The 23,976-nt window shown below is 44.7% G+C and overlaps 3 protein-coding genes across 3 annotated transcripts; 1 reads left to right on the forward strand and 2 right to left on the reverse strand.

Annotated features, from left to right (window-relative positions):
- Positions 1 to 643: 643 nt before the first annotated feature.
- On the reverse strand, positions 644 to 4,694 carry tuba5 (tubulin alpha 5). The gene is made up of 5 exons (XM_079741877.1): positions 4,590 to 4,694; positions 2,966 to 3,191; positions 2,201 to 2,349; positions 1,277 to 1,957; positions 644 to 1,178 (listed from the first exon to the last, which is right to left on the reverse strand). Exons 1-5 carry the CDS (start codon positions 4,590 to 4,592, stop codon positions 879 to 881), a joined length of 1,359 nt encoding a protein of 452 aa, XP_079598003.1. The 5' UTR covers positions 4,593 to 4,694; the 3' UTR covers positions 644 to 878.
- Positions 4,695 to 5,226: 532 nt separating this feature from the next.
- On the reverse strand, positions 5,227 to 13,631 carry klhl12 (kelch-like family member 12). Its single transcript, XM_079742415.1, has 12 exons — positions 13,170 to 13,631; positions 12,716 to 12,916; positions 12,176 to 12,329; positions 11,753 to 11,970; positions 10,103 to 10,252; positions 8,490 to 8,604; positions 8,257 to 8,363; positions 7,929 to 8,124; positions 7,571 to 7,729; positions 7,371 to 7,469; positions 6,594 to 6,780; positions 5,227 to 6,213 (listed from the first exon to the last, which is right to left on the reverse strand). The coding sequence occupies exons 2-12, from the start codon at positions 12,896 to 12,898 to the stop codon at positions 6,087 to 6,089; spliced, it is 1,695 nt and encodes a 564-aa protein (XP_079598541.1). The 5' UTR covers positions 12,899 to 12,916; positions 13,170 to 13,631; the 3' UTR covers positions 5,227 to 6,086.
- Positions 13,632 to 13,804: 173 nt separating this feature from the next.
- ptpn1 (protein tyrosine phosphatase non-receptor type 1) lies at positions 13,805 to 22,497 on the forward strand. The gene is made up of 10 exons (XM_079740696.1): positions 13,805 to 14,097; positions 14,216 to 14,320; positions 14,930 to 15,020; positions 15,425 to 15,525; positions 17,447 to 17,545; positions 17,705 to 17,842; positions 18,300 to 18,509; positions 19,303 to 19,464; positions 19,677 to 19,837; positions 20,333 to 22,497. The coding sequence occupies exons 2-10, from the start codon at positions 14,264 to 14,266 to the stop codon at positions 20,649 to 20,651; spliced, it is 1,338 nt and encodes a 445-aa protein (XP_079596822.1). The 5' UTR covers positions 13,805 to 14,097; positions 14,216 to 14,263; the 3' UTR covers positions 20,652 to 22,497.
- The last annotated feature ends 1,479 nt before the right edge of the window (positions 22,498 to 23,976 follow it).

Consider the following 23,976-nt stretch of genomic DNA (forward strand, 5'->3'; position numbering starts at 1 on the left):
CCCTCGGGTTTGAATCTGCGTTGTGTTCAAAGAATATACCCAATATCATAGTCCCCTTAGGGCAGTCAGCCTTTTTTGGTTCAATTTGGCATCTTAAAAGTCTTGATCTCAACAGCATTTGTATTTGTTTATTAAGAAGCCTATTGTTCGTTATGCATCGTATCAATTTGACTTGTTAATAATCAGCAGAAACAAAGGTTATTAAAACACACCGCAGTGATATTCAGAATAAATTGGTTTGTATTCATGAGATGAAGGGCAATGGTTAATGAGACAAAAACTGCATTGTGTCTTTTATTGACTACGTCTCTTATCAAGTCATTTTTTGGGCCGTTTGCAAAGCCGGTGTTAGAAAAGTCATAGTCTTATGATGCATTATTTAATTCACTGTCTACAAACAATTTTCCTTTGTAACCTATGTTTACACTTGGGCGGATGGATATTTTCAGGTGACAGTTCCATGGCTACCGGGACTCGTTGTTTAAATAACCTATGACTAATTAATTTAGCTTTGGAATATTGCTTACATTCAGTTTCAACCAGTTTTGTCTTATAATTTAACATTCTCACAAAATAAAACTCCATTTGCATGGCACACACCTTGGTTAACATCGGGTTACATCGGGGAGTTGTATTTTTGTATTTTTAGAAAACACAACTGGGCCTATTTCCCTTTTAATTTACACATGTTTTTAGCAATATCATTTTTTATGCAATGTATAACAGAAAGTGGGAAACAATCTCAATATGTTCAATCTTATAATGTAACTCAAAGTAAGGGTTCGAACAAATTAACATTTGAACAGTAAAAATACTAAATTGCTAACAAAAAGTAGAAGAGAAGACAGTCATGTAATCACAGCCTGAGGGCTAAAGGATCAGTACTCTTCACCCAATTCATCATCATCCGAGTCAGTACTCATTTTGCCTAGCTCCTCATAATCCTTTTCGAGACAGGCCATATCTTCTCTGGCTTCAGTAAACTCTCCTTCCTCCATGCCCTCGCCCACGTACCAGTGGACAAAGGCCCGCTTAGAATACATCAGGTCAAACTTGTGGTCCAAGCGGGCCCAGGCCTCTGCAATAGCCGTGGTGTTGCTCAGCATACACACAGACCTCTGGATCGTGGCCAGGTCGCCCCCAGGTACTGCAGTTGGAGGCTGGTAGTTAATCCCCACCTTTAGGGGGAGAAGGGGTTGGTTCGAAGAGATACGTATTGACAGCATAGGGCACAAAACTGATTCAAAACAAAGCTGATCCACAACAAAATACTCACCTTGAAACCAGTGGGGCACCAATCCACAAACTGGATGGAGCGCCGGGTCTTGATGTTGGCGATGGCTGCGTTCACGTCCTTGGGGACCACGTCGCCGCGGTACAGCATGCAGCACGCCATGTACATGCCGTGGCGGGGGTCGCACTTGACCATCTGATTGGCCGGCTCGAAGCAGGAGCTGGTGATCTCCAGCACGGTGAGCTGCTCGTGGTAGGCCTTCTCGGCGGAGATGATGGGGGAGTAGGTGACGAGCGGGAAGTGGATGCGGGGAAACGGCACCAGGTTGGTCTGGAACTCCGTCAGATCCACGTTGAGGGCGCCGTCGAAACGCAGCGAGGCGGTGATGGAGGAGACAATCTGCCCGATGAGGCGGTTGAGGTTGATGTAGCTGGGGTGCTCAATGTCCATGTTGCGGTGGCAGATGTCGTAGATGGCCTCGTTGTCCACCATGAAGGCGCAGTCGGTGTGCTCCAGGGTGGTGTGGGTGGTGAGGATGGAGTTGTAGGGCTCCACCACGGCAGTGGACACCTGGGGGGCCGGGTAGATGGCGAACTCCAGCTTAGACTTCTTGCCGTAGTCGACTGACAGGCGCTCCATCAGCAAGGAGGTGAAACCAGAGCCGGTGCCACCACCAAAGCTGTGGAACACCAGGAACCCTTGTAGGCCTGTGCACTGATCCGTCTGGAAGATGATTGTTCATTAGCATTATAAATCAGACAGTGACATACTGTAATTTGCAACACTATTTCCATTGCATTCCAGTATATTTCATTTAAATACCAACCAAACAGTAATTGGGAAAAAAAAAACACCCAATTACACATTACTTACCTGTAGAGTGTACTAATAGAAAGACAAAACAGGTCTCACACTAAAACAAGCATTAATGGCCAACAAGGCAATGAGAATCCAAGTCTGACTCACCATTTTACGTATACGCTCCAAGACCGTGTCAATCATCTCCTTGCCAACAGTGTAGTGGCCACGGGCGTAGTTGTTGGCTGCATCCTCTTTCCCGGAAATAAGCTGCTCAGGATGGAAAAGGTCTCTGTATGTCCCAACCCTCACCTCATCTGGAAGATAGGTTCCTTGTATGATCAGAATGGCTACACCACTTTATATTGTAGCCCATATACACTGAAGAATCATCAGTTAACTTAGAAACCTTGCCAAAACAAATACAACTATTTAACCCTCGTATGAAAAGACAGAGGGGACTCAAATGTGTGATTTGCTTCTGAATTGGGGCCTTTTAGGAATACAGTATGTAGATTTAATAGTAAATAAATTAAAGATATGCGACTTGGATATTTATGGATATTAAAATATAAGTATTTTAATGTTGTATAGTGGTTCATTATAATAATTTCACTAACAATATGAATGTCATGCTTGAAAAAACAATTTCACAGGAACAATTTATTATGTTGTTAAACCTTCTGCCTTTCAGGCATTGCACAAAACCTGTAAAGCTATCCAATAGCCTACCAGTCAACAACAGCCAACTCATGTAATGCTGTGGATTGAATGTAGTTAAACATATTCCTAACAATAACTACTACCAAAGACAAGCAGATGAAAAGTAATGAATGTAGCTTCCAGTGGTCTAATTTAATAATCATCATAATAGGATTTGATTGAATGCCCCAGATGGCCACACAGTAGATAGCACACTATCAGGCCCCCCACCTATCACAGTGGGCTCCAGGTCCACGTACAGGGCTCTGGGGACGTGGCGCCCGGAGCTGCCCGTGTTGAAGAAGGTGTTGAAGGGGTCCTGGCGAGAGTTGGCCTGGAGGGGCACATCCAGGATCACCCCATCGGGCCCCACGTCGTGCTCCAGGCAGAAGAGCTCCCAGCATGCGTTCCCCGTCTGCACTCCTGCCTGACCCACATGGATGGAGATGCACTCCCTCTAAATGAACACACACACACACACACACACACACACACACACACACACACGCACACACACACGCACACACACACGCACACACACACACGCGCACACACACACACACACACACACACACACACACACACAAGTGCGAACAAACACAAATGATTTCGATCCTATTAGAATTTAAATTTAAGAGCAAAGGGATTAAACCTAAGAAACTACAAAACTGGATAATCAAAGTAGGGATGATGTAAATTGGATACCTTTGGAATCACCAAAAGTGCAAAATAAATTGACACAACAAATGTACCTTTTATCACATTTGATATCGACGAGTTTGTGAACTGAAAATCGGAAACTTTTCATACCACTAGGGGGAGACAGCCAGGTCGTAATGTCGTCTTGCTCTAATTGTTAATGGGGTATTATTAAATTTCATATGCCTATATCCTCGCATTGTTTGAATACAGCGAATCATCATTCAAATATGTTTAAAGACCAAAAAAAGCCCAACTACTATCTCAATGAATACAATGTTCCAAAACATTGTACAATTGTATTCACTGTAGAATATCATCCTACTGCTTAGGCCATTATAAATTAGCAAATTATTTTCTCTGCAGACAAAAAAAATCGGTATCAAATTGAGTTATGATTAAGATCAACCACTGTCGTTATGGCTGTTTTGATGAATTATTAGGCCTATTGACAGCTTTTCATAGATGTTTAAGGGCACATCGCCTATATAGAATAAGTGTGTTCAGAGGCCTACACACACGCACACTACACTACATACAAGCGCCCCGAGCTGTTATGTTAACATGTTTCAACAGGTCAAGAATTTGGTTCCTGGCCATCTTAGTGGGAGCTTACTATCGCAAGAAGATGAGTGATTTGTTTGCTATTAAGCAAATTAAAAGCGACGTCAAGAAAAAAATGATCGTGTGAACGATCCAAATGAACGACATGAATGAATGAATTCATTGGTTCTGAATATTAAGATATCATTTATTTATAAGATTGTATATTAATCCTGAGGATTTAAAAATTACAAGTAAAACCTTCAAACATACAGTAGACTATCATTTCAGCAAACACATATATCAACCAAACTTGCAGCGTATTAGAAAGTGTGGTGCCTGAAACTGCAGGTCTATGGGTCATTACATTAAACTATCTGTCCTCGCCAAGTGCAACAAAAAGTTATGAAAAGACACAATTTGACGGTCAACATAAAATATGCATAGCCCATGATATTTCTCTTTTTGGGAAGGCCCAGGTGATGCGGTGCAGTGTTTTTTTTTTTAAATTATAATAAATTATGAGGACAATGATCTCAACTAGCAGGCCTATGTTATGCAAAATTCATCACATCAATTTAACTAACAAAAGGTTAGAATCGAATGATCTTACCATTTCCCTTCAGATGCTGTTGGACAATAACTTCTGTGGTTTGATAAGAGATTGCGCCAAATTCCACCTCTCATCAATCTGTTGCTCCGATGTTGCAACTTTGTAGGTTTGCAACACAGTAGGCCTACGACTAGACTACACACCGCTCTTGTTTCGGGGCCACCCACCCGATGTCTGGCGTGTAATTTGCTGCCTGGCATCTGAAGTCAAGTCAAGTCAAGTCAAGTTCCCGACCTCTTTAGTAAATCATAAATCATAACCACTGATTGTTTATTTGAGCGCTAATGAAATTCAAATGGCGTCCATTGGATTGGGAATAAATCAATCAAATTGCTGTCTTGAATACGAATGTCTCCCACTGTGAAAAAAATAGTCATTAAGCTGCAGGTAGGAGTTGGGGTTAGGCTGAATACATTGAAGATACAAAAAATAAAACATACTAGTTGGCATTCGAACTCACTATCCATTGCATCTGAATTGCCCGGCTAAATATGTGTTATCAAAAGTATGGAAGTAGTCAACACTGGAGTATTGATAGCATTCATATGTGGCATAGTATGCTGCCATGCAGAAAGTAGTGTTGATGGATAAGGTACATTCAACCTTATTTAACACTTGAGCAAAATAATCTTAAGTATAAGTTTCACCGTGTTTATTAACAAGTTTGTGGCATTGTCAGCAACATGTACACATCCAAACAAACAGGTCAAGGACGAACACATGCACATTTTTCCTTTTCCGCTTTTAAGAATTTGGTAAATGCAATAAATAGCTAAGAGCTCCCTTCATTTAGATCCAAAAACGGTATAAATCTCAAAACATCTGTTCCATCTTCGAACAAACGAGAATCTAAATCTATTAAAGCAATTAGATTTTAAAAGCACTTTATACAGAAAGGATTACAAAAAACGTGTTTAAATGACTGGCCCCACTACAGTCTCGGCAAAGGTTCACGTATTTCGACAACATGACGATCACAGTCTACACGAGAGGCCACATGAATCCTGTGTGTGTGATGAAGGCGTGGGGGGGACTGTAAGGCAGATAGCAGCAGATGGGAGGCTCAGCGGTCTCCATCCTCTCTCTTTTTCAGTTTTTTTTATCAACAAACATGTAAAAAATATATTGCACTTTGAAGACTGAGTGAAACAGTAATGTCACAGGTAACGGACAGCGACAGGTGCACACACTGAGTCATGCAGGTGGAGATGGGAGTTCCTCTGACATCGTTTCATCCCTCTCCCTAATGTGCGTGGGTCTACCTAACCACACGCCCTCCACCGGCCCTTCCATAGCCCAGAGGAACGCCGCTCCGACGTCGACGTTCCTCAGGTGACTGTACGGACGGGGTTTTCCTTCCAGGGTTTTTGCATACGCACCACCGAGCGATTCCCTTTTTGGCGCGTGTGGGCGAGTGCACCGAGTATAGCTGCCTTGCTTTGCTTCTCATTCATTAAAAAGGTGCTGATTCCGGTCCCCAGGTGGTGGGGGGGGGGATCACTTTTCTCGCAGGACGCACACGCCTGCGTCGCAGCGCTGCGTGGCCATTGAGGTCACCACCTCCCAGCTGTCAATCACGGGGTCGTAGCACTCGATGCTGCTCAGTAAGGAGTTCCCATCGTAGCTGGCGATGGAGAGGAAACAGACCCAGACCCAGTGTTATAATACGTTAAGTTAACTTAATAATAGCCAAGTTAAGTAGAACTATATAGCCTATAAACATTTAGCTAAATCTCTTTCTTAACTAACTACTACAGTATAACTACGTAGCCTATAAACATTTAGCTAAATCTCTTTCTTAACTAACTACTACAGTATAACTACATAGCCTATAAACATTTTGCTAAATCTCTTTCTTAACTAACTACTACATTATAACTGCATAGCCTATTTATTTATTTTTCTTACAATATCTCATCTCATGTTTTAGAGCATACTGTCCTGCAGAATGCCTCTCCTTCAGCCTTCTCTGCAGCAAATGATTCACTGCGTGCACCTGCTTACCCGGCTATGGCATAGAGGCGCCCACGGAGGACGGTCGCTCCTACGTAACACCGTGGAGTGGTCATGCTGGCCACGGTGGTCCAGTAGTCCGTTCTGATGTTGTACACCTCCACAGAGTCCAGGTGGGAGACTCCGTCAAAGCCTCCTACCACGTAAATGTGGTCGTTGAGCAAGGCAACGCCGGCCCCTGGAACACAACCGTGGCCGGTGTTATGCAAACCACTCGAAACGCACTTAGAGGACGGGCAGAACATCTGAATACTGCGCCTGGATGGTGTTCAAACAATGGAGGTCATTTTAAAATGGGTCTCCGATTGAGATCTGGTAACCAGATGATGAAATTGGAGCCGACAGCGCATTTTGATATAGACCTCAAAGTAGAAAAGTAAGTAAATCAGGTTTTCGAGGTAGAAGCTAATTAGCCTACATAAAACTATATCCCCTGGTTTGGTGTCGAGTGGCCTGCCCCGACCAGGACTCCCGCCTCAGTTGGGTCACTTGGCAATGCACTGTTAAAGCCATGGCCGTTGTCTGGGGGATTTATTCTTTAGCTTAACTTAAATGGCTTTATTATGAAAGGACGTTTGAAGTGGCCAACTGCATTCTAGTAACCGGTACTGTTCAATGTGTTATCCACACTTTACCACGCATGGTTATCAAACAAATTATATAATATTCTAGTTAAATATCTATGTACAGTGAACTTCCATACTCATTCCTGTCCTCAGAGTCAGGTACACTTGGAGAAACAGCCATGGTGGAGCCCACCTCCCTTACCTGATCTCTTGGTGGCCATGGGTGTAACACTGGTCCAGTGGCCCGTGTGGGGGTCATACCGCTCCACAGAGTTCAGGATATTCAGACCATCGTAGCCACCTTCCAATGACAAAAGAACAGAACCGTAAGAGTCAGAAAGAAACAATCTGGATTTTTGAACAGGAGGAGAACTGATCGTTCCTCAGATGGCCGTTCCTCACCCAAACAGTAGATGAGTCCACTGGCCACCACTAGCCCGGCTCCTTCTCTGGCCGTCTGCATATCTCCTAGCATGCTCCACTGGTCGATGTTAGGGTCGTAGCGCTCCATGCTGGTGTGACGGCGGCTGCCATCAAAACCTCCGGCAACATAGATCATGTCTGGGGAAAACAAATAATATATAAAATAAAATAGGACACATAATAAATCAATGAGGATCTTATTTTGGCCTGCTTCGTCACAGGGTGAATGCCCAAAATGTGTAGCAGGTTTATTCTAATCTTTCTAAACAAAGGATTCACCAGTTTCACACAGTAGGCTAAAAAGGTGCGGGCTATCGTTCCCGGGACCAGGCCGTACCTCCGAGGGTGGTCGCCCCGGCGAGGCCGCGGCGAACGTTCATGGTGGCCACGGTGTACCAGACGCCGTCCTCGTCCGCCGTGTAGTCCAGGCACTCCACCGAGCTGAGCCGGGAGCGGCCGTCGTAGCCCCCGATCACGTACACTCGGTCGTGCAGCGACACCGTGGCCACGTAGCGTCTCTTCCGCGCAATGTTCTGCATTACAAACAAGTAGTACAATCAGCTTCATATCCAAACACTATGACGACATCTTTGCTCTTCTAAACTCTAGTTTGGTGGGGGAACTGAATGCGTAATTGTTTTGGGTTCACAACTTCTGCTGCTTACCGGGAGGAAGCTCCACTCCTGAGTCTTTGGGTCGTACTTCTCCACAATGTCAATGGGGGACTGTTGACTGCCGAAGCCACCGATCACCAATAGTACCTCTTTGGCACCTGAAATTGTTTCAATGATTAACCTTTCGCTCTTTGGAGAAATGAAAGCCTACATATTATTATGTAAATAGAAAAAAGGAGAATCATTAAGAGAGAGTTCAGCACGATGAGGAACAGGAACTTTACCCAGTCTGGCTTGTGTTCGTGGGCCTTGCATTTCACTCCTCAGCTCTGGTCTCAGATGGAATTTCTTTGCCTCGTCCACGAGGTCTCGACATGGAAGACTGCACCGAATGAGAGGCTGGAAACATGTTATGAAGTTAAACCCTCATTAATCACCATGGAGACTGTAACCGCGATATCTCGTAATGGCTGCTTCAGACTACACGATTTCAGCCCGATTTTGCCCCAGACAAATTTGCGAGTCGTACACGATTTTGAAAAGTCGGCGACGAGACCAGGTCTTGTAATGTGACATGCTTACGATCTGCGATTTTTTTCTTCTGTGACGTTCGAAAATGCCAGGACGAAAGTTTGGCATGCCAGAAATTTGGGGGAATCGCATGACGTATCCATTGTTGACATGGAGGGAATCCTGCGAACCACTGGTGCTCACGGGCAGTGTTTACTAACTAGTAAAGAACTAACTAGTAAAGTAAAGACTAGTAGAGATGCGCGGTTGGCGGTCATATCCGCGGACACCGTGGATAATCCACGGGTTGGGTGGATTGCATGAAAATAAGTAATACTTGGAGGAATTGCGGGCGGGTCGCGGTTGAAATATATAATAAGTAGGTTAACATATTGTATAGACAAACGGCAAACTGACAATATTTTCTATAATCTCCCTGCTTCTGAAATCTCCGCCCAGCGCTCGTCCGCTGGTTTTCCATAAGCATTCCACTGTGCGATCATCCCTGCTGCGTATGCCCTCACACATTGTTGAAATCATATGCTGGATGCTTTATTCTTTCTATGTGGCTTTTAGTTAATGATCGGGCTATAATAAGACCACGTTGGCTATGTTCGCTGCTACAGGGGACATTTCATAGTGGTTGGACATTTTAGCGAGCCGACAGGCTTTTGTCGGGACACGGAACACGCAACTCAAAATCGGATGACATTACAGCTCATCTCTACTAACTAGACTTCACTGCACTACGCAGAGGACCACCATCATAATGCCTAGTTTAGGAACTCAGGATCCATTGTTATTTACATGTTGTTGCTGCGTTGATGTAGAGTGTATCGTGAATGATACAGAGAAAACTCGCCTTTGTACTTTTGGCTTGAGCCATATTTTTGCTTTTGAGTGAAAATGATTAGCCAGCTGATCAACTGCAACCATCACAGCTGATCACGCGCCTGTAATATAAACAGAGAGGCATGGCGGGAGTCACGTAACCATGACAACGACTGTATATCAAAACCATTTCAGTGTGGAAAGTGGATGCAAAACATTCAGAAAACGATATGAAAACGATAGTGTGGACGGAGCTCGTTTTAATTGCGAATGTGCGTTTTTATTTTTACCCGGGTTAGTGTGGACAGGGCCTAAAGGTCCAAGAGCATCGCACCCTCGAATCTTGTAGTGTGGCCAGTCTTCCGACGAGACAAGGCCCTATTTCCTGGCTCTGTGAATGCATGGTGTGACATGTTAAATCGTGGAAGAATATCTGAGAATCGTGTAGTCTGAACCAACCATAAGACAATCCTTAGCTGCGTGAGTGAGTGAGTGAGTAAGTGGGTGAGTGGGTGAGTGGGTGAGAGAGAGAGAGGGTGTGTGCGCGTGTGTTCACCTCAGAATCTATGACGTCGGTGATGTAGCGAGGGGTCAGCAGTGGCATTCGGACAAACTCCAACATGTCTGGTAGGTAAGGCTCCCTCTCTTTGCGGTTGTGTTTGACCCAGTTCAGCACGGCCTCGAACACCGGCTCCTCAGAGTCCACCTACACACAGGGAGGGTACAAACTAACTTAGAAACGTAGCTTATTTATGACTATCATTCTTTTTTAATGATAGTTATTATTTTTATTTCTAAAATACTATCATTCTTTTTTTGTTATTATTAATAAGTCTTTACTGACAAAGTCATTCATAGCCCTATGACTCAAGCACAGGGTCAGATACGGTACGGCTTCAAATTTCAGAAGTCCGATTGAGATTTGAATTTGAATTGAACATATTTCATTTTGTGACTGAATGTGATAATATCTTTCTTCTTGTCAACCGTGGTGGGGGGGGGGGGGGGGGGGGGTGGTCTTAGTTAATTTACTTTTTAAAACATCAAAATGATAGCAAGAATCCACATTGTGAATCAGGGATCCATAAATCCTCCTGTTATAATAACCATGTTTGGGCAAAAGAAAATGTGCGGTTGCAAACAGGAATTTCCTGCACACAAAAGAAAACCTAAATCTGGTTTGCTTCTCTGCAATTTCATTGTCACTCAAATCCACCGAAAGCAACAGGTATTGGAGGGGGGGGCCCCCACTCACTGAGATTACAACAGGTAGGTACCTGTCAGTCTAACCCTACTGTAGCTTTGACTACACAATGGAAAACAGGGATACACTATAATTAGTGGGCTGCCTCCTGGGTTGTTTTTCACTGTCGGAGTGTGGCCGTGTCAGATACAGACTTAAAGACATGAGTCCACAGTATGCAATGCATGGCACTGAGTGCTTTAAGAGCATTAAAAGCAATGTATCCCAGTATTGGAATCCCCAGCATGAGCCACCATAAGTGTCAGTGCACTCAGACAAAGAGCGTTGTCAGGACCCTGGGAACAACATGTCCAGGCGCTGTAAAGCCCAACTTATACCTCTGTCCCACTGCAAGAGGCTGCCAGCGTTGTTGGTGTGCACCTCTCCAAAACATGTTCTACACGTAAACGTGGCCCATCGCCCACTTGGCCTTTCCTGCTATAAATATGGTTCGGTTATGACTTCAGGTCGAGGTGGACTAGTTGAGGTTGGTTCACAAGCAAGATCACTAGTAGTCGCTTACGTTGGCGGACTAGTGGACTACTGCGTATCACAGATGCAAAACCATCAATGCAAGAGCGATGGGAACTGCTGTAGAAAACCACATCCTACCTACCTTCCTACCTATTCTACACAAAAGTACAATTTGGTCTTCGGTTACTATCCTGTCGTGTTAAAAACCTTGCTGATGCACGTGCGTAGCAGAACAAAATGAGTCCACGCGGTTCTGTCACATCCCATTGTAACTTCTTACCGATCCAGAAGAAAAAAAACACAAAAAAAACTAAAAGGACTAATTGAATAAAGTGAACCCACCCATTTCGGCTCACCACAAGCCTCGGGCCCGCACGCACGCCATTGTCTGCCTTTCACTACATCAAAGCCTGAGTGATGAATACACGCCTAGTGCAGTTCATTATTATTATTAACAGTGCGCCTCATTTAGACACAGGCTAATCCTACCTGGATCTCATCACATTTGATGAGCTTCTCCACCTCCGCCTGGCAGAGCAGCATGAACTCCTCATGCTGCACCACCTCTGGGAAGTGCTTCTGGGAGAAGAGCTCCGCCGCCTGCATCAGGTCCAGGCAGTTGTGGGTGTCGGCAAAGTCCCGGATGCCCAGACAGTTGGTGGGGTCCAGCTGACCGTCCAGGAAGTCACAACATGCTCTCTTCACCCCTAAACACAACAAACAAAATGAAGCATTAGGGTTTATACATTTAGACATGCATATCCGTGTACACATGAAAGACTCTTGGTTAGTCATTATTCCGGATACTCTTAAATGGATACAACAGCCAACTTGTCGTTTTCCATTCAGTTAAACGGTGGTTTGAGGGATTGAGATCACCGTGCAGGTCAGCTCATGAGTCACTAAGCGTACCTTTGAGCTGCAACAAGCACGCTGCTGGAAGCAATTCCTGTACATTCTCAACCGTTACAAGCACCGTCTCTGTGTAGACAAAGTCAAGGAGAATCTCCATGGTGGCCGCAGTCAGCCCCTGAATGTCAACAAAGGATTTCCCCTTCTCCGAGAGCTGCAGGAAGACAGGAACACAAACACTTATAGCATTTTGACAAAAAATTACATGTTTTTCAAAAAGAACTTCAACCTCAAAAATAAACCTTTTTATTATTATGAAGAGCATGTCTTCAGGCTATTTTTATATGTACACATTTAATATACATGCTAAATAAATCAAAACTCTTACTCTATATGAATTCCTAGTATTTCCTATTGTAGAATATTTTTATACTCACCCACTTTAATGCTGTTTTGCAAGCATGTCACATTAAAATATATGGCAGTGATTCATAATCCATGTATTGAACATGTTGCCTTGTTGAACTGTGGGTTGCTTGTTACAGATAACATCGACATGTGAACTACAAATTATCCTAATTAATATTACTTTGTAGCTACCTCACTGGTGAACATGGCACAAAAGTAGTCACTGCAGGCGGCCAGGACGATACGGTGGGCTGGAAAGTCTGTGTTCTCCAACCTCAGAGTGATGTCGCAGAGTGTGTTGCTCTTGCGAAGAGCATTCATTGCATTGAGGATGGTTTTGGCATGGGAGTTTGTCATGATGTCCTTGGGAGCCATGATGTTCTAAAGACAGGACTACAAAGGGGACCACATCAAACACACAAAAAGAGTCAGGTGATAAATCTCATACCTGTATTATTTTATCTTGGAATGTCTGGTTGTATGCCAAAATAGTCAGTGATACCTGGATGTTTATTTGTATGTGCCTGTTTACTCGTACTTAGGCTTTTAAGTCTATATACATAAAAATAGGTCAAAATTGCAACAACAGCTAAAAAAATACTGAAGCTTAGACATACAATTAATGTGATGAATATCTATCACGTACCTGTCAACGTGTTGATGTTTATCTTAACTAGCTTTGCTAGTTAGCAACAGATCCTATCTCAAGTCCCAGAAGCTGCTGTCAGTGTCTGTTGAAAGCCACTGAGCTAAAGGTAATTCATGATTACAACGTCGGGATGTCAATCCCCATTGTACTGCTTACATCAATATTTTTGAATCCTCGATATGGCGTTAGGGTGTCTACCAAAATAATTGTTGACGGCATCACATCGACAGCTAGCTTCACACGGCAGGTCAAAGGGAACGGCAAAGCTCTACATAGGCTGAGAGAGGATCCTGAATTCTGGCGTTATCCCGATCTACCGCAACGCAATTTCTGTTATCTTACTTCTTACGGCAGGCAACAGTCCCCGACCGGAGCGAGAAGATTGAGAACATGACTACAACTACCACAACCGCAACAAAGACAAGGAGAGGTAGTCACTTATTTCGACAAAAGCTTCTCCGAAACATGTAACGAAAACGGATATCCCTCTCCCGGTAGTCCCTCCCTCGCTATCACCACTAAACCCATGTTGCTGAGAGTCCCGCCTTCTCTCTCGTCAATAACGCTCATTATGGGCATCCCGTCCTAGGCCGTTCCGCCGTGAGACCAGGAAGGCTGGGAAAGCGTTTACGCTACATAAACAGCCTGCTACGTCAGCGTGCGTGCGCGTTCCCGATGGGCTCGTCTGATTCCAAAAGAAGCTGCCTTTTGTGCGTCCTCCTAACGTAATTTAAACCTAAAATGCGGGGGGAACTAAGCGATTAAAGGAATACATGTAAGCTGCTATCAATACGAACACGGTATTGTCTTTACAGCTCGGTGGGTTGAATTAATTTGACACAAAATGTACAAAATGAATGTACGCTTATGAGCTACTCAAGGACGGTCGCGATAACGTGTAGGAGGAGTTTACGGCGTGTTTCCGGTAAGACCAAACGTAAAGACATCACAGTACACTGAAGCATATTAGGACTCAGAAATAGAGAATTACGTTGATTTTGTTAACTCCACCGTGACTGTTTTTTCTTGGTATTGTTTCCAAGTAATCGGGGAACTTCAGACGGCGTATCGCTCCAGGTCGCAGAAGTGCAATGGAAGAAGAGTTCCGCGAAATCGATCAAGTCGGGAGTTGGAGCGCCATTTACCAGGTAGGATTTTTCGCTTAATCAAGGTGGGATTTATCGTGTATGATTCGTTCTGGGGACCAGAAGATATGTTTCTCCTGGGCTGCCGCCTACATAAGAAAAATATCTGGTTCCTCATATTTGGCCATCCTCCCTCCTGACATAGTGGATGATTGATGTGTGTGCCTGTGCCTTATAAGCAGCACCCCTGGCACTATATCCACATTCCAGATACAAATCTTTCGCCAAATAATCCACCTAGGGTTACGTATCGTTAGTAGTAGACAAGCATGGGATTGTCAGGCACAAACAGCTATAACAAGAACAAACGAAGGATATCGATGCTATAATTACCATTTATGCGCCAAGTGGTAGACTACTTAGTTGTGAGTCGTTTATGTAGCAGCTAATATGACATTTGTATACAATAACTGCTAACTTACTCATCAACAAATGGGGATGACAATCACGCTGGTGAATGTAATGGGGGGGCAGCGGCGGCACAACTGCGAGTTTAGGCTCAGCGAATGACATACTTCCAAATGTATAATGTACATTTTAGAGCTTGAGGCAACTAGACAGTATGCCCTTATTGCTCAATAACATGAATTCAATGTTTTTGTTTTGCCACAGGAAATCCGTCAACAGTCCAGTGAACTCCCTTGCAAATTTGCCAGGTCACCAGAAAACAAATGTCGTAATCGTTACCGAGATGTTAGTCCTTGTAAGTACCATTTCTTATCCCAGTGCGATTGACCAACTCATGAACTCATCACTTGACTTTTGTGTATAGTTGAGGGAATGAAATGTCGAAAGCTTCTCTGGGAAGTTGTCATGTTTTTTTCATTAACACATTAAACTAATTGATAAGAATAATTTATAGCATTTATACAGTGTGTTTTCTAGGTACCCAGTGTGTGTGTGTGTGTGTGTGTGTGTGTGTGTGTGTGTGTGTGTGTGTGTGTGTGTGTGTGTAACACCTCATCCACTACAAGAAGCACTTTGACCAGCCAGTAGTGACTTGGTCGTCGGAGGACAGTCATTTTGAAGTCAAAATACTATATATATATTTATAGATGCTGTACATATTGTTACTACTGTTAAAAATGGATCGTATTTTCCCTCCAGTCGACCACAGCAGAATCCTTCTGCAGCTGGGGGATAATGACTACATCAACGCCAGCTTAATATGTATGGAGGAAGCAAAGAGGAACTACATCCTCACTCAGGTAATTTCCAATGTCACAGTCCTTCTGAAATAATTCATTGTTAAAGCCGTAAAGGTGGCTCTTTGTTTTAGCTTGATGGATCATTTTTTTAGTTTATTTAGTTTTAATGGGATATACATTGAAGTAGTTAGCAAGAGAATGACTCCCAATAAGCAACATTGTGGCTCACACCATGTTTGCATCTCCCCCTCAATGACTGCGGACATGAAACGTTTTCACGGTGTGAGGTCATTTCCCTGGCACAAATGCTGTGGCGTATGTGTTAAAATAATGCCAACCTTCACAGTCACCCATGGTGAAAATAATATTTGATTGTGATTGCATTCTTTATTCAGTCAAAGATCAGGGCGCTGACGTGTAGGAAGAGCGCAGGTGCTCGTAGGGTGGCTAATTAGGGCATGCAAGATGCAAATGATTTCACAGTTGAGTTGAGTTCTGTTTTTCTCGGCGGCCATGTGCTAACTATGAGCTCCCAGTGAACAGCTGTGTGCTGTACGATGGCTGTGGGAGTAAGTTCACTTTTTTAACAGGCTTTATAGCATACCACCGGTGAGTAGGGTGTGATATAGACACCAACACTAATACAGCCTTCATGCCATTCTCGTGTCTCATGAGAACAAAGTTGTTAATAGTGCCTACATCTCAAGCACTGCTTATTGTACTGGGGCACCCTAGGTATCACAGAGTGTGTAAACGGTGTGGTGAGTGGACCGTGCAGGGCGTGGGTAGTCGGTGTTGTTAAGGTGTAATGTGTCCATGCCGCTTGGTACCGACCGAGCACACAAACTAAGACGGCAGCCTGTGGAAAAAGATATAGTCGTATCATTTCTCGGGGACACGCAAAAATATTTATTTTCCTGAGTACATCCCTAAAAAGCCATTTTCAAGATTATCATAATGGTAGTATCTTATGAATATGTGTATGGGCTGAAGCTGTCTGGCCGCCCAGCGCATCCTGTTGGACATGCTAGGTCCGACGCTCCCTGGGCGCCGGCCCCCAGAGCTCCCTAACTGGTTTTAATCATAGACCCTGCTTTAACTAATCCTGTTCTGGAGATAATGCTGTCACCAGCTGACGGCTGGGGAAAATAGTGCAGAAGTCAGCTCTATTTGTGCATTACGGGAACAAATGTGTCAGCGATATTTGTATTTTTATTTCTTTGACTGTTGCTTCTGGAAGTGTGCAAAAAAGACATAATCATCAAGTGGGCTAAACTGTCTTCTGCAATGAGATAATTATCTCACAGTGTACTTTCTGAATAGATGGTAGGGAAATGAATGACAGCGCAAGGCGTGTGGTAACAAGCTAAATGCAGGTTTTCCGACCAAAACAAAACGGCCGCCCAATGTAGGTCGAAATTTAACCCGAGCATCGTTTACTGTCCCTCAATGACATTGTGTGGCACCGCACTACACATGACTTACTGATGAGGACCCAGCAGTAACCCTAACCATGTGCACCACAGGATTCTGTGACTCTCTGTTTAAAGTACACTGCATGTGACTTGCCAAAGGTTCTGTGACTCTGTTTAAAGTGCTCTGCCCATGACTTACCGAAGGTTCTGTGACTCTGTTTAAGGTGTTTTGCACATGACTTACCAAAGGTTCTGTGACTCTGTTTAAAGTGCTCTGCCCATGACTTACCGAAGGTTCTGTGACTCTGTTTAAAGTGCTCTGCCCATGACTTACCGAAGGTTCTGTGACTCTATTTAAAGTGCTCTGCACATGACTTACCGAAGGTTCTGTGACTCTGTTTAAAGTGCTCTGCCCATGACTTACCGAAGGTTCTGTGACTCTGTTTAAAGTGCTCTGCACATGACTTACCGAAGGTTCCACCCCCCCCGCTCCTTTCGGTGAATCTAAGTTTAAAGTGCACCGCCCGTGTGTCCTCCTCAAGCACGCCTCTGATGTGTGCGTTTAGGGGCCCCTTCCGAACACATGTGGCCACTTCTGGGAGATGGTGTGGGAGCAGAGGACCCGCGGGGTTGTGATGCTCAACAGAGTCATCGAGAAAGGATCTGTAAGTGGCTTTGGTTCCGTTTGTATTCACAAGCATACAATTGAGGGTCTCTACAATGTCTTATACATTCCACAAATATTCAGGATTATATTTATTTGTTGCTTTTCCTCTAGCTGAATTGTGATGCTTGTATATGCTGTTCTGTTATTGTTTTCTTAGATAAAATGTGCCCAATACTGGCCCCAAATAGAGGAAAGAGACGCCATCTTTGAAGACACCAGCTTCAGGGTCAGCCTCATTTCAGAGGACGTCAAAGTGTACTACACCGTCCGTCAGCTGGAGCTGGAAAACCTCGTTGTAAGATTGCTTTATAATGATTGTTTATACAATGCTTCATGTGTAACACATCATTAATGCTTGTGTAGGTTATTGTTTTTATTAGTGTAAAGTCTGTTATTAAATTATTATTATTATTATTATTCAAAAGATATCTTTTCTGAACGCGCCGATCTGCTTGGCCTCTAAGCAGTCAGCCTATGTGCACTTTACACTCGAAGCTGCACTCCCTAAGGTCCTCAGCACAACACCCCTCAGGTGTGACATTGATTGGATGAACGGCTTTCCAGAGAATATGTACAGAGACCCCACTAATTAGAGTTAGGTCATTATGGACCATGGAACAAAAAGGGGCTTCTTTTGTGCCTGAGTAGTGAAATGCACATGTAAACCTCTGGTGCAGATGAAAGAGGTTGAAGGTGAATCGAACTGAAGGAGCACATTGAGTATTCAAAGTGTGTTTGTCTTGGTAACCCAGACACAGGAGACCAGGGAGATCTTACACTTTCACTACACCACCTGGCCGGACTTTGGGGTCCCAGAATCCCCCGCCTCCTTCCTCAACTTCCTGTTCAAGGTGCGGGAGACGGGCTGTCTGAGCGCGGACCAAGGGCCCGTGGTGGTGCACTGCAGCGCCGGCATCGGGCGCTCAGGGACCTTCTGCCTTGTGGACACCTGCCTAGTTCTGGTGGGTACTGGTCCCTGCTGCTAATTGCCTCCTGTTCACCTCCCGGTCCAATCTACACACACTATGTTCTCCATAGGATCACTTTTACTGAGACATTTTAGTAGGGCGGCAACGTGGTGTAGTCTGTCTAGATTAATTCTACATGCATGATACTTTGTTTTTATGGTAGGATCGTTGTGTATGGGTTAGTATTACAAGGAGGGCGTCGTTTTTAAATGCACCACACACCGGTGCTAGAACCGCCAGAGAAGCTTAACCCCCTCTCGGGTGCGGTCATCAACCTCAACCGCTACCCAGACGGAGCTCACAGTGGCGTGAGCCCACCCTCTTGCCTTCGCAGTGGCGTCGAAGTGTCTAACAAAAGGCACTTCAATGTCATGAAAAGAACACAATATCGAAGTCCGGAACTGGTGGCTCCTTTAAGTATCTTGGGTTTCGGTGAAAAATATTTTTGTTGAGTTTTGACTTCGCAAACGTAGTATATCATAACGTAGCAAGCGTATATTAGAAACTTATACACAAGTTGGCTGTGCTTACAAAATCTGTACGAGTAGTAACTAGTCAGGCAACCAATGCTGCCGATTGTGTGGTCAGGGCGGGACTGTACCGACTCTCGGAAGCGATTGAATTAATGATCAAAGCTTAGCAATGTACATAAATGAACGTTTTGACTTTTACTGTCCACCAAAGCGTCTGTGACTCTGCATTGTGCGCCTTAAGTCGACTCAAGATCAACCACTAGAATTGGTCACCAACCGCTCAAAGTCAATAACGTGTCCTATGTCACGTTTAGATGTCCGTCCGCAAGGACCCTACGTCTGTCCGCATCCGCGATGTGCTGCTGGAGATGCGGCGCTGTCGCATGGGCCTGATCCAGACCGCAGACCAACTGCGCTTCTCCTACCTCGCCGTTATTGAAGGGGCCAAGTGCATTATGGGGGATGCTGATCCGCAGGCATGTCTACCCTCGCTCCGTGTGTGTGTGTGGGTTGTATGAGACACGTTTGCACAGGACATGTTCATAACTGATGCCTAAATCCAGATATTCGTGTTGCAAATAGGATGCAAATCAGAACCCACTTAAAGGGTTTGCACAGGTTATATGATTACTTCAAGGATTTACACATTTGGAATTAAATAAAGGATTTGTTTGTTTTCTATATTAAGGAATCATTGAAAGAATTGTCGAATGAAGAAGAGGATTATCCAGAGTTTACACCCCCTCCTCCTCCTCCTCGTCCCGGAAGGGATTCCCGGAATGACACAATCCAGCCGCCTTTTTCTGCCGAATGCGATGAGCTCATCGCCAAGAGCGTCCACTCTCTGGGGTAAATAAACACAAAGACCAACGTGTAGCAAGACCTTTGCTACACTCCAGTCTCTCGGCGGCCTCCGACATGCCAGTGGTTAACACAAACTTTAGGCACTAATTGAATGTCCAGAGGCGTGTCCTTGTGTGTGCTTGATCAACAGAATCCTGAGCTGGGGGGGGGGAGCGGGGGCATACATATATGGCCTGTTTGTGTACCATCTTATACTAGCTATCTTTGTTGTATACGGGGAATGGTTTAACCTAGCAATAATTGATTCTTGGCACTTGGTTCTATGAACATCCTCACTGTATAAAAGGCGATACATTGTTTCTCCTTCCTCTGACCAATGTACTTATTGTAGGTCGCTTTGGATTAAACGTCCGCTAAATGCCCTTAATGTAAATGTGCAGCCCTCTGAGGCCGCACCTGTGATTGAGGGTCATACAGATTGCACTGAGCGTCCAGAGCCCCGCTCTAATGCTCCCCTCTCCATGACGCCGTCTCCTGCAGAACCCAGCAGGACCCTCGGCTGCGGAGGAGGACGGTGGGAGACCTCCCGCCTCCCCCGAGCCCCAAGGAGGAGGAGGAGGAGGAGGACCGGCCAGACGGCATGGAGCCCCAGGAACACGCCTCCAGAGAGGTGGCTCGGCCCCGACCAGAGCCGAAGCGGCAGGCGGAGGAGCCAGGGGAGCCCGGGGCAGCGGAGGGCGGAGGCCCCGGCCTGGGGGAGAAGGCTCCCGGACCGTGGTCCCCCGTCGTAGTCAACCTGTGCCTCTGCACGGCGTTCGCCCTCAGCGCCTACGTCTGCTATCGAGCTTGCTACCACTGATGTTTTTTTTTGTTTTTTTTTATTAATTTTTTATTTTATTCTCACTTTAGCTTTTTAGACGTTTCTTTTCTATGGAGTCGATTTAGGCTGTCCTGCCTGTTGTCCTTGACTGGGCTTTTTCACTGCACTTGGAGTGGATTAGCCTTCTTCATTGATGTCATTGAATTCAGGTTCATTCTTCTTCTTTTTTTTTATGCATATATCATTTACAAATGCAGTGTGAGAGGGGGGGTAGGCGCACTGGGGGGGAGGGACCGCCCCGTCCGTTGGTCGTCTGGACACTCAGGGCCTTCCCTTTACACCACGTCGTCAAAGTCCCGACTTGGAGAGAAGCATTGAAACTCATGTATGCTCCTTTTTTCAGAGCAGTGGGGGGAAACATGTTTGGAGCCACAGAGCTGAATTGGTCGTTGTTTGGGCACCTTGCATATGCCTCTGTCTGCCCGCACTTCATTTACCAAATATTTCTCTTCAGTGTGGTTCGGTTGGAGACGTTCTTTATTTTTTGATTCAGTTAACATTGAATTTTCATCCCAAATCTTTCATTTTCTTCTCTCCTCCTGAACCAATGGGACTGAAAAGCATGGTTTCACCTGCTGTTCTTGAAACAGAACAAATAGGACCATTTCTAAAACAATAGTATTTTCATTTTCTATGGGTCAGTTTTAATCTCGGAAGGAAGTTGAACATTGACATGTGGAGGTCAGCATAAAGCCTCCACCAAATCCCAGCAAAATAAATGAGCAATGGAGGGGGGTTGGGGGTGTGGGGGGTAAACTTGGCAGGCTGCCCTTCAGCTGTCTCACCTTTCCAGGGTTGCAGACAGAAGAGATGCTGTAGTGTCTATGCGTGAATGTAGACATGTTTGTGTGTGTGCAATTTTGCTTGGGAAGGGGATGGGGTATGTTGACGAGTGCTTGCGCACGTGGACTTTTGATAGTTAGTCATTGTCATGTTCACGCAGATCTTAAGATGTTATTCAGTTCCGGCGGGAGCAGAGAGCCGGCTGATGCGGAGCGTTCCTGAAAGAGTCGTGCGTCGTAGCTCAGGAACCTCCTGTCTGACTTATCGTGATGTTTTTGTCTCCGTTTCGTCTGGCATTCTCCCAAAACATGGCTTTAAGAAGGTTGATAAAAAATAGACTTTATACAATTTAAGTTGCTTTTTAACAGTTGTCGAGTAGGCTACAATCGTGTAATCTGTGTTATGAAATTAGACAACATTTGAAATGATGGTGTTTATAAGTGGAAAACGCCTCGTCAGGGCATAGCAATGCCGTAGTAGTCAACGGAAAAACAAACTAACCTGTGGTCTTCTCCCATCTTACCAGCAATACGAATGCTCAACATCGCCCTTTACGAACGAGACTCCACGCTCAACCATCCTTGTAAGACAGGGAACCAGGGATATGAAATAAACCAAAAATGAAACACCAGCAGAGTGAAAAACAAGAGTGGGACTGATGACCTTTTGACGTCAGCAGCACAGCGGCCCGGGCGGGGGCGTCCTGCTGTGATTCCGTTCTACTGTTGAGCGTTCTGCAGCATACCTGACCCGAGAAGAGATTAAATGTGCTGCTTCGGTCCATTTGTGTGAGGAAATCAGAAGTACAGTACATTGCTGTACCTTTCTCTAGAATGTATAAAGTGTCCTATGGCCACTCACAGAATCAGACATATCTTTCAAATCAGGTTTCAACGTGCTGAATGAGTTATATTGTTTTACTTCAGTCAGGAAATGAATCCAAGTGCTTGGGCAACAATGTATTGCTCCGGGTCCACCATGATTATATTTTTTTTACATCCATTGTTTTACTTTAAAAATAAATAAATAAGTCTACCACTGGTTCCTTGTGATTTTCTGAAGTGACGTTTGTTTATTCTGCACACTGGCTGTGCAAATGAATTGTTTGACCAACGGTAACACCGGAAAATTACCACAAGATGGCGCTGTGGTAGCGTTACTGAAACGCAGCGGTAGCTTTCTATTGATTGATGACTAAAACCAAGACCTTATTTGCAGCCCACACTTTCCTGTTCTTGTACTGTATGCATACGCCGTCATTTAAGTTAAACCCTCACGGGCATCATCTGGCATTAACATGTCTTCTGCGTGGGCCTAAGGATAGCAGATACATGATAATACAGACACTGCTATCGTTCGTTGTGGTCTACCATCCTCAGTCACAACCCAGTCCTCGTCATCTTCTGTTGACTTTTTACTATCCTAGCATCTGTGTAAGAAATATATTGAGAAAACATGTTTCTATTTATAAGCTCCCTTTGCTTGAGTGTGGGCCTTGTACTCCGTGTACAATGTGATCTAGTCGTCAGTGGACTTGACAGGGACTTCCTGTTTGGGAGACGGGGAGGAGGAGGCGGTGGTACGCAGCGCACAGGAATGCAACCTGGACGGCGCGTAACGGCACTCCCTTCACCGCCTGACGTCACGGAGCGGACGAGACAGAACATGCTGCACCGGAGCCGCTCGGGGATCAGCGTGTTCACTGGGATCATGATGCAGGCATGATATTAAACAGTGCAATGTTTGAATTAACCTGCGACGTGCCCTGCGTAATGGAAAGTGAAAGTAATCAGGACGATCAACAGTTAGCGATACGATAGCCGCCTGCGTAAGCTTATAGGTTACCTGATAACCTATAGGTTATATATATATATATATATATATATAGCCTAAATTAAGACTGCTTAAGGTCTCACTGTGATCCCCTGACTCGACAATAGGAGATCTATCCAAATTCTGCTCTGCCTGCTCGTTAGTTGAGCTCTGTACGCGGAACTTCCCTATCTCACGCCAACCTGGGGTTCGATTGGGGGATGGTATCGGCCTCCAACTGTAAGAATGATAACTCATACAAGGAAGGAAGTAAGGATCAGGAAATTCCTAAATGTGAAACCAGATTCTGGGGTGTGTACTTCTTTCCAAAGCATGCTTGTACCTATTGGAGTTCTGACTCAATAGTCTCAACAACATGAGAATGTGCATTGTCATGTTTAGGTACCCCACGTTTTCTTTTCTTTTTTGCTTACTGCATTTTCTTCCCATTCAACACACACAAGGTTTTTCTTCCAAATATATAAGAGATATGCAAATATATATTAACTATAATGAAAATGTGTCTTGAACTATACCAATTATCAATAAACGATCACCCTCGTTGCACAGCTGACGTAGAGAGAATCCGTGATGCTGCAACACGAAACGTTTCAAACTTTTTCATCCGCTTTGATTGTTGTTGTTGTTATCCTCGCTCAACGTCGAGGTGGGTTTCCATGGCTAGATGCAGGCTGCTTTGAGAGGCGGT

Source organism: Pollachius pollachius (assembly GCF_949987615.1).
Source record: "Pollachius pollachius genome assembly, chromosome: 8".
NCBI lineage: Eukaryota > Metazoa > Chordata > Actinopteri > Gadiformes > Gadidae > Pollachius > Pollachius pollachius.